Source organism: Lepus europaeus, unplaced genomic scaffold (genome assembly GCF_033115175.1).
Source record: "Lepus europaeus isolate LE1 unplaced genomic scaffold, mLepTim1.pri SCAFFOLD_441, whole genome shotgun sequence".
In the NCBI taxonomy this organism is placed as follows: Eukaryota; Metazoa; Chordata; class Mammalia; order Lagomorpha; family Leporidae; genus Lepus; species Lepus europaeus.
This window is the reverse complement of record NW_026909318.1, coordinates 64,849-75,853: the sequence shown is the minus strand read 5'-3', so window position 1 is coordinate 75,853 and position 11,005 is coordinate 64,849. Positions and strand designations below refer to the sequence as shown.

The following is an 11,005-nucleotide window of genomic DNA, read 5'->3' as shown; positions in this document are numbered from 1 at the left end:
GTGCCTAGAAGAGGATTTGGGACATAGTAGAACTTCAGGGAAGTGCTATGAGAATGACATGCACTCAGTAAATGAGGAATCTAAAGCATACACTGCGTTTAAGCAACACAGCAGCTGCTACTGACCATGGGTAGAGCAATTGAGAGGAATAATGGGAACAAAAATAAGACATCAATAAGTTGAATAATAACAGAGAGAAAACAAAATGAGATAGATGCCAACATTACTGACCTATTTTTGAGGAATTAAATTGATAGAGAGGCTGACATTGTGGCTAAGTGGGGTAAGCTGCAATCTGTGAGGCCAGCATATCATGTGAGTTTCACTTTGAGTTTAGGATTCTCCACTTCCAATTTAGCTCACTGCTAAAGCACCTGGGAAACCAGCAGAAGATGGACGAAGGACTTGGGTCCCTACCACTCACGTGGGAGACTTGGATGAAGCTCTTGACTTCAGCATGCCCCAGGCTCAACTACTGAAACTCTCTGGGGTGTGAGCCAGCAGATGAAAGCTATCTCTGTCTATCCCTCTCTCTCTCTAAATCCACCTTTCAAATAAACAAATATTTAATAAACAAAATAACTGATTTCAAAATACACAAAAACATAAACAATATTATATCATCTTTATGCCAAAATGATAAAAAATAACAAATGCTAGAGAGCATATGGGAAAAGAAAACCTTCATATATGGTGGGTGAAAATACAAATTAGTACAGTTGTTATGGAGAACAGTATGGTCACTCCTTAAAAAAGATAAAAATTTGGGCCAGCACTGTGGTGCAGTGGGTTAAAACCCTGGCCTGAAGGGCCAGCATCCCATTTGGGTGCCAGTTCTAGTTCCAGCTGCTCTTCTTCCAATCCAGCTCTCTGCTATGTCCTGGGATAGCAGAAGAAGATGGCCCAAGTCCTTGGGCCCATCCACCCACGTGGGAGACCCAGAGGAAGCTCCTTTTTCCAGGCTTCAGAATGGCACAGCTCCAGCCTTTGTAGTCATCTGTAGAGTGAACCAGCTAATGGAGGACCTCTCTGTGTCTCTACCTTTGTCTGTAACTCTTTCAAATAAATAACAAAAATTTAAAATAAAGATAAAAATTGACGTACTGTTTGACAGTTATCTTGCTCTTGGCTATATATAAGAAGGAAATTTTATTAGAAGGAAATGAGAAGAGCATATCAAAGATACAGCAATTTTCCCATAACACAGTTCACTGCAGCCATGATTTGAAACCAATATAGCTGTCCATCAATGAAAAAAATGGACAGGGGAACATCATTTAGATACAAAAAAGAACAAAATATTATTAAATTAATTGAAATAAGCCAGAAACAGGAACATAAATGTCACATAGTCCTTGTCACATGTGGAAGTGAAAGAAAATAATGGATCTGAACACAGAACTGTGATTATTAGAGGCTGAGAAGGGAAGCAGCTAGGGATAGAAGGGGATTGGATAATAGGTAACAAAATACAAAGAGGCAGAAGGAACTTCTGGTGTTCCATAATATAATGAGATGACTACATTCAACCATATTAGGTTCTGTGTAAAGAACTGGAAGAGAGGAGCTGGTAGTCTCAAATCATGGAGAAGAATTAAACTGTAGTTGCTTGGGGGCCAGCATTGTGGCACAGTGGGCTAACAGCCTGGCCTGAAGCACCAGCATCCCACGTGGGCACCAGTTCTAGTCCAGGCTGCTCCTCTTCCAATCCAACTCTCTGCTATGGCCTGGGAAAGCAGTAGAAGATGGCCCAAGTCCTTGGGTCCCTGAACCCAAGTGGGAGATCTGGAAGAAGCTCCTGTTTCCTGGCATCAAATTGGCACAGCTCCAGCCATTGCAGCCATCTGGGGAGTGAACCAGCAGAGGAAGACCTCTCCCTCTCTCTGCTGCTATTTCTCTCTGTAACTCTGTCTTTCAAATAAATAAATCTTTAAACAAATTGATAGAACTGTAGTTGCTTAGCTTGATCAGTTTCTACTGTGTAAATGTGTACAAATACTGCACTACACCCTGTAATAATGTCTGACTAGTACACACTGATCACAAATTATTTAAATAAAATTTTAAAAATCAGGAGCATTTCTTTATATTAACAATGAACTCTTTGAAAAAGAAATTAGAAAAACATTTCCATGCATAGCGGTGTAAAAACCAGGAACCAATGTCTTCAGCATTATCCGTGATGAATCAGATTCACAGCCCTCAGCACTCAGATTTTGCCATAGACCTTACCATGGCAATTGTGGGCATGTAATAGTAAACCAATGGATAGGAACACTTTGTCTCTAAATCTGTTCAATAAATAAACAAGGGATTCATCAAAGAAAAAGAGATACCAATTTGGATGCCAGGTCACAAAAACACATGCACTTGAGCTATCCTCCACTTTGTGATGCTAACAATTCTTTCAGAAATCTTACATTTTCAGAGACTTTTGTGTAATCTTGCTAAGCTTCCTGGAAATCTGCCTTACAGCAAAGGGTTTCCCAATTCCATTACACTCATGATTTTTCTTTTGTGTGAATTATTAGTTTACCATCTAGAGATAATTTATTGTACAAAACTTTTCTATGCATGCATGTTTTCTCATTTGTGAGTCTGTTCATGGGAATTAAAGACTGATTTACAGCAGAAATACTTTTTCCAAAGTCATTGCATGGAATTTTGTTCCTTATGAATCCTCTGAAGTCTGTTGATGTCTAATTTCTGGCTAACAGTTTTATCAAATTCACAGCATGCAAAGAATATCACCTTTTGTGAATTCTATATCTATACAAGCCTGAAATAAAGAAAATGTTTTTACACAATCATTATACTCCTAAGAAACCACCTGTGTCAATTCTCTGATGTACCATTGACTTCTGACAATCTTTTCACACTAATAATATTTATAAGCTTTCTCCATTACATGAGTCTGTTAGATAGGATGTGATTTCCAGCAAAAGGTTTTATCACAATACGTACATGAATTTTGGGGAAAAGCTCTTCCACCTTCATTATATTGTTAAGGTCTCTCCCTTGTTCAAGCTCCATGATGGATTATGAGGCATTACTTATGTGAAATGGCTTTCTCACATGTATTTCATTCATTAGATATATATGTTGTACATTCTGATATAAGGAGAGATTTGGGCAGAGCTTTCCAACACTCATTACACCCATAATGTTTCTCTCCCATGTGAATTCCCTGTTGTCTTATGAGGTATGGCTTCTAATTAAAGGGATTTTACTTTCAAAGGGGTTTTTCCCTATATGAATTTGATGATGTACAGTGAGGGCTGAATTATGGTAAAAGGCTCTGAGTCATTACATTCATAAAATTTCTCCCCATGAGAATTATTTTATGTTTGATGAGGTCTGATTTGCACCACAAAGGCTTATTCACATTTATTACATTCATGCATTTCTCCCCTTGGTGAATTCTCTAATATTTCATGAGATATAACTTGTACAAAAAGGTCATATAGAAAATTCCCTGTGTGAATTCTCTGATATCTTATGAGTTATGAATTACAGCAAAAAGGCTTTCCACCATCCTGACATCCATAAAACCTACATAAATTGAGCAACACAGATATAGGAAAACTAAACACACCCACAACCAGACGGAAATGATATCAGTAATAAAGACCCTTGCCACAAAGAAAATCTCAGGATTGGATGGCTTCACTGTTGAATTCTGACAGACATTTAAAGAACTAACTTCAATTCTTCTCAAGTTATTCAAAACAATTGAGAGAGAGGTGATTCTCCCAAATTCTTTCTATGAAGCCAGCATCACCTTCATTCCTAAACCTGAAAAAACTACAACAGAGAAAGTAATTATAGACCAATTTCCCTGATGAACATACATGCAAAGATCCGCAACAAAATTCTGGCCAACTTAATCTAACAATGCTTCAGAAAGATCATCCACCCAGACCAAGTGGGATTTATCCTCGGTATGCAAGGATGGGACCAAAGGCTTTTCCACAGTCATTTCATTTATAAGCTTTCTCCATGGTGTGAATTCTCTGATGCTTTCTGAGGTATGATTTCTGGCCAAAGGCTTTTCCACAGTCATTGCATTCATAAGGCTTATCCCCTCTGTGACTTCTCTGATGATTTATGAGGTTTGACTTCTGGCCAAAGGTTTTTCCACAGTCATTGCATTCATAAGGCTTCTCCCCTGTGTGAATTCTCTGATGCTTTGTGAGTGTTGATTTCTGGCTAAAGGCATTTCCACAGTCATTGCATTCATAAGGTTTCTCCCCTGTGTGAATTCTCTGATGATTTATGAGGTGTGACTTCTGGCCAAAGGCTTTTCCGCAGTCACTGCATTCATAAGGCTTATCCCCTGTGTGAATTCTCTGATGATTTATGAGGTTTGTCTTCTGGCCAAAGGTTTTTCCACAGTCACTGCATTCATAAGGTTTCTCCCCTGTGTGACTTCTCTGCTGATTTGTGAGTGTTGATTTCTGGGCAAAGGCTTTTCCACAGTCATTGCATTCAGAAAGCTTATCCCCTGTGTGAATTCTCTGATGATTTATGAGGTGTGGCTTCTGGGCAAAGGTTTTCCCACAGCCATTGCATTCATAACACTTATCCCCTGTGTGAATTCTCTGATGCTTTCTGAAGTTTGAATTCTGGCCAAAGGTTTTTCCATAGTCATTGCATTCATAAGGTTTCTCCCCTGTGTGACTTCTCTGATGATTTGTGAGTGTTGATTTGTGGCTAAAGGCATTTCCACAGTCATTGCATTCATAAGGTTTCTCCCCTGTGTGAATTCTCTGATGATTTACGAGGTGTGACTTGTGGCCAAAGGTTTTTCCGCAGTCACCACATTCATAAGGCTTATCCCCTGTGTGAATTCTCTGATGCTTTCTGAGGTTTGACTTCTGGCCAAAGGTTTTTCCACAGTCATTGCATTCATAAGGTTTCTCCCCTGTGTGAATTCTCTGATGATTTCTGAGGTTTGACTTCTGGCCAAAAGCTTTTTGGCAGTCACTGCATTCATAAGGCCTATCACCTGTATGAATTCTCTGATGCTTTCTGAGGTTTGACTTCTGGCCAAAGGCTTTTCCACAGTCATTGCATTCATAAGGCTTATCCCCTGTGTGAATTCTCTGATGATTTATGAGGTGTGACTCCTGGCCAAAGGCTTTTCCACAGTCATTGCATTCATAAGGCTTATCCCCTGTGTGAATTCTCTGATGATTTATAAGGTGTGGCTTCTGGCCAAAGGCTTTTCCACAGTCACTGCATTCATAAGGCTTATCCCCTGTGTGAATTATCTGATGATTTCTGAGGTGTGACTTCCGGCCAAAGGCTTTTCCACAGTCATTGCATTCATAAGGCTTCTCCCCTGTGTGAAATCTCTGATGATTTATGAGGTGTTTCTTCTGGCCAAAGAACTTCCCAAAGTCATTACATTTATAAGATTTCAACCCTGTGTGAATTCTCTGATGTCTAATGACACCTGACTTCTGGTGAGTGGTTTCTCCACAATCATTACACACATGAGGGTTTTCCACTATATGAGTGCTGTGATGGAGGGGATGGCAGAATTTATTACTGAATGACTTCCCACAAGTTTTACATGCATAGGATTCCTTCTCTATATTTGGTCTATGATTCATTCTAAAATGTGGTTGGTAAATGACAGGTTCCACCGGCCCAATATACTTATAAACGTTCTCTCTTTTGGGACTTTGTTGATGTATACTGAGGTTAGACTTTTTATGGAAATCTTGTAGTATTTCAGTTGTCTTGCCAATAGTGGCAGTTGGCTTATTACAGGTTTCTACCATAAAAAGCTTCTCAGATTCATAGAATATATTCTTCCTTTTGAAGACTTTCCCTTGTCCAATTTGTTCAAGTGCCTGCTCCATGGTCTGAATTTTGTGCTGTTGATTAAGAGGCTCACAGAACTGGAGAGTGTTCCCAGGTACCGTAGTAGCATCAAATTTCTCTCCAGCTTGTAGCTGATCAGGCCCACAATGGGGATACACATTGTGACATACACTGCATTCTTCAGGTTTTATTCCTGAATAGTTTCTCTTTTTGATACTCAGTTTTGGAATATGGCTTATACTTAAATTAAGTGTTTTTCTGAATTCAACTCCCTTGGGAGTTAATGTCTTATTATTTTTCATAACATCCTGATTCAGATTTTTCTCCAGACTTTTCTGGTTGGTCTTAATCAGTTCATCCAGTTTCATGGCAACTGAAGTGAGAAAAAAAATGTCACTGAATCAAATATAATTGTTTCTCCTAGCATACTCATGTAAAAGGAATGAAGTTACTTGTATTTAAGAGGGATAAGATGTTAGGAAAAGTTCTGCATTGGTGCCTGCTCACACAGGGCACCAAAATGTTAGGAAAAGAGTTGTAGAATAGAGGAGACAGTGTATCAATTTACAGCCAGACAGAATTTATTCAGAGAAAATTAATCCACAGCGGTGGGTGACTAACTGGCTGTGTGTACAAGATGGAGCAGGTGGCAGAAGGCCCCAACTCCCAGGGGCTAGACCTTTTTAAGGAGGGCTAAGGCTGGGCATGGGGGTAGTGGGCAGCAGTGGAGGGGAATTCCAGGAACTGGGTGGGGGGCCTTGGGAACCTGGAAAATAATGCAGGGTGGGGTATGAAGACAATAGGCTGTGAGACCCAACTGAGTTTCAAGGGCAAGGAATACATTCCAAAGTTTATATCCTTTGCGCAATGAAGGAGAATGGCTCAGGCTCGTATGCTCGTTCCATCATAAAATTTTAACAAAATGATTAGAAGATACATATTTATGAATATACAGGTTTTCTCCATAATACATTAATATATTAAATTGTATCCATAGATTTTCCAATGTTCATCCATGATCCTGTTTACTACCAGAATTTTTTCAAGTATGACTGAATGGTTTTTGTGGTAAGATGTCTTAAGTCACTGCTTGAGATGCCTGTATCTCAAAACAGTCCCAGTTTAAGCCGAGGCTACTCTGCTTCCAATACAGTTCTGGGATAATAGATACTGGAAAGCAGCAGATAATGGTTTATGTGCTTGGGACCCTGTGATAGAGATGAGTAGGTGAAATTCCAGGCTTCTGGCTTCAGATTAGTCATAACTGTTGCTAGTATTTGGGGAGAGAGTTAATAGAAAATATATTTCTCACTGTTTCTCTCTCACTTTCTACTTTCACAAAAATGAATAAGACTTCACAGAATGGACTAATATTTAATAAATATATTCATCTGTAATCTAGAAACCAATTTTTCCCTGTCCATTTTTTAATGTATTTTTATTTATTTATTTATTTGTCAGAGTTAGACAGAGACAGAGACAAAGATCTTCCTTCCATTGGCTCACCCCTCAAATGGCAAATACAGTTGGAACTATGCCAATCCAAAGCCAGGAGCCAGTTGCTTCCTCCTTATCTCCTTTGTAGGTGCAGGGGCCCAAGCATTTGGGCCATCCTCCACTGCCCTCCTGGGCCACAGCAGGGAGCTGGACTGGAAGAGGTGCAACTGGGACTAGAACCCAAGGCCCATATGGGATGCCGGCACTGCAGGGGGAGGATTATCCAAGTGAGCCACAGCGCGAGCCCCTTTTTAAATTTTAGAAAAATTGTGGGTTTTGTACTTCTGTGATATTTCAACCATAAATATGGGGACGTTTTACTAGATCATTTCCTTGAAGGTAAAGAGTGAAATGTGTCTATACTCTAAGAAGGATCACATTCATGGGACAAGATTTGAATATGTGGTTGTCTCATGTTCTGTCTTCCCAGGGAAACAGCATTTGTGAAATTTTTCTAATGAAATTCTCTGTTTTATCTGCACTCTTACAGTTTCCCCATATTTCTAAGGAAACCTGACATCCTCAGCTTCTTTGAACTACAACAGTTACAGAAAGTCCCAATATACCACCTTGGCTATACATTCCCACCAGTTTAAATAATTTGTTTCTGCAATCCAGAGTCTGCTCAATTATTGAAAATTGATTTCTAACTCATTGTGTAGACGTCAGCCCTGGTTACCTCCTCTTGTTTCTTTCAATAAACACTCCTCTGTGATAATTTGAGTTTCTGGAGGTTTTTCATCAGTTGTTGATTTTCACATAAAACTTCATTTTCTTTGCCTTTACCAGAGATACTGATCTCCATAGATACTGTAGAATGTCTGTGTCTGAATCACAAGACCAGCTGTCTTCAGGAGTAAGATTTGGGAAAAACTCATGGAAAGAACACCACTCAACATCTGCTGCACTGCTTCTACTTTAGCCTCCCTGCTTGTTATGTGCAGACTGACCTGGAAGGCTCTGATGTAGGCATTCTTCCCCCATCCAGGGCTCTGCTCCTTGCTCCAACTTGAAGATCAAGTCAGGTTTGGTCATGCAGTACCCTATTAATGGAAACAATGTAGACTTTGTGAAATCACTATCTTGGGTTAATTAAAGAAGTACAGCTTGGTCCAGGAGCTATGCAACAAATGTTCCAATTTGAATTCCTTCCCAGGTGGTAGATATTCAGATTCTTCATGGACTCAAATTCTATACCTGTCCCTCATTAAACTTTATGAATAGTGCTCACTTCTTTGTCAAATAGCGAGAAAATGTTACCATTGGGCATGTGAAGTGTGACACTTACCCAGGGAGAAGAGGTTGCTGTAGGTCTCCAGCATCACATCCCTGTACAGGATTTTCTGAGCTTGGTTCATGTTCTGCCATTCCTCCCAAGTAAAGAACACAGCCAGGTCTTCAAATGCTATCATCACCTGTGATAAAACACTCCTGGTCAACATGTCAACTCTGTCACATAACAATCAATGGCAGTTGTATATCTTCTACATGGGTATGGAGGAAGAAGAAGCAAGAATGCCATTTCATTTTAGATTGGTTGAGCATTTGGACAGCCTCACAGAAGCATTCAGCAGGGGATCAAACCTATGGTATAAAGGCTGTGAAAAATGCCCAAGCTGGAGGGAAACAGGAATTTCTGTTCACAAAGGCCAGACTATGTCAAGGGTATTTGCACAGTATGCTGAAAGGGGGACAAAAGTCACTCTGGAATGAGCAATGTTCAGAAGAATGTAGAAGTATTCAGGGAAAAAGACAAGAAACTATCAGGGAAGTTATGAAGGGATTGAACAGTGAAGAATTTCCAGGAAAATACTATACACAGTTAATGCAATTATGGCAGAGAAAAAAATATTTTAAAAGAGACAGTAGGACTTTAACTTAGTGTTTATGATGCCAGCTCAGATATTCTCTCTACATCAAATTTCCAAAGTTGGATTTCAGTGCCAGCTCTGGTTTCCAGCTCCCGGCTAATGCAGAACAGGGGAAGCAATGGTGATGCCAACCAAGAAGGAGGCCTAGATTCCATTCCTGACTCTTGGCTTCAGTTGTGCCCCACCCCTGCTTGATATGATTATTTAGGCAGTGAAGAAGTACATGGGAGCTCTCTAGCTTTCTCTCACACCATCAACTTCTTTCTCTACCAAGCTCATAAATATTTGAAAATAAGGGAGGAGATTCAAGAAAGAATAGAAAGCAGCTTTGGCTTTTTCTATAATTATTCTACTCATAAACATTTAAAGAACTGAAATAACATTATAACAAATTAAAGTAAAAGCAGTGGAGTTATTTACCCAAGAACAGAACCTGAGAAATTCTGCAGTATAATCTGCATTTGTGACTGAGGGGAATACAGAGAGATTTGTTTGAGAACCTGCAGTAGGCACCAGCATTGTGGTGCAGCAGGTAAGTCTCCACCTGCAATTCAGGCATCCCATGTGAACAAACAATTTGAGTCCTTGGTGCTCCACTTCCAATTGAGTTCCCTGCTAAAGTACCTTAAAGAGCAGTGAAAGATGGCCTGAGTATTTGGGCCACTTCCATGGTTATGGGAGACCCAGATAGAGTTCCAGACTCCTGGCTTTGGCCTGGCCAACCATTGTGTCCATTTGTTGAATGAACCAGTAGATGGAAGATATCTCTTTCTCACTACCCAAATCTCCCTATCTCTATTACTCTGCCTTTCAAATAAGTTAATAAATAAATCTTGGGGCTGGCACTGTGGCACAGTAGGTTAATGCCCTGGCTTAAAAAACCGGCATCCCATATGAGCACCGTTTTGAGACCCAGCTGCTCTACTTCTGATCCAGCTCTCTGCTATGACCTGGGAAAGCAGTAGAAGAAGGCCCAAATCCTTGGGCCCTTGAACCCATGTGGGAGACCCAGAAGAAGCTCCTGGCTCCTGGCTTTAGATCAGTGCAGCCCAGCCATTGCAACCAATTGGAGAGTTAACTGTTGAATGAAAGATCTCTCTTCTCCCTCTTTCTCTCTGCCTCTCCTCTCTCTGTGTAACTCTGATTTTCAAATAAATAAATAAATAAATAAATCTTTTTAAAAAATCTTAAAACATAAAAGAACCTGCAGTAGATTATTTTCCCGACATCGTCCTAGCTCAGGATCAAGTTCATCTCCTCAAACTATTAAGGAATGCATTGCTCTAACAATTAAAAATAAATGCAACTGATTTGTGTTTTAGCCCTAGGTAACTCTTTCCCTTGCAGAATGTTAAGTGTTTACTTCCAGGGTGGCACTAAAACACTGCCCACTACATCATCTGTATAACACTAAAGACTCTATTGGACATCATGACCCCAAAATTTAGAATATTGTCCTTGAAGCTTCAGCTGAAATCATATAACAAATATATATTTTGCTATGGCAACAGAAAGGTGAGCGACAAAACTGCCTTATCTTGGATAACTGCAATGCTTCATAGCCATGACATATTCACCATTCATCTTGTTTTTATATATTCCCTGAGAATAAAATTCATCTTCCTTTATCCATTTCCATTAATAAATTATTATTAATCTAAAAAGAAAACTGACAGCAAGTTGGGGAATAAAAAAACCACTTACAGGGGCCAGTGTGATCGCCCAGTGGGTTAAAGCCCCAGCCCGCAGAGCCAGCATCCCATGTGAGTGCCAGTTTGAGTCCCAGCTTCTCTACCTCAGATACA

General features: G+C 39.9%; 1 protein-coding gene across 4 annotated transcripts in view; it reads right to left on the bottom strand.

Moving 5' to 3' along the window:
* Positions 1 to 608: 608 nt before the first annotated feature.
* The window catches only part of LOC133755408 (zinc finger protein 345-like), a 56,319-nt gene continuing 45,922 nt past the window's right edge, over positions 609 to 11,005 (bottom strand). For all 4 annotated transcript variants that reach the window (XM_062185516.1, XM_062185519.1, XM_062185518.1 and 1 more), the window contains 3 exons: positions 8,618 to 8,744; positions 8,280 to 8,372; positions 609 to 6,205 (listed from right to left, as the gene is read on the bottom strand). In XM_062185516.1, the coding sequence (XP_062041500.1) occupies positions 3,981 to 6,205; positions 8,280 to 8,372; positions 8,618 to 8,741 (2,442 nt within the window). In that variant the 5' untranslated portion in view covers positions 8,742 to 8,744 and the 3' untranslated portion in view covers positions 609 to 3,980. The remainder of the gene's footprint in view (positions 6,206 to 8,279; positions 8,373 to 8,617; positions 8,745 to 11,005) is intronic.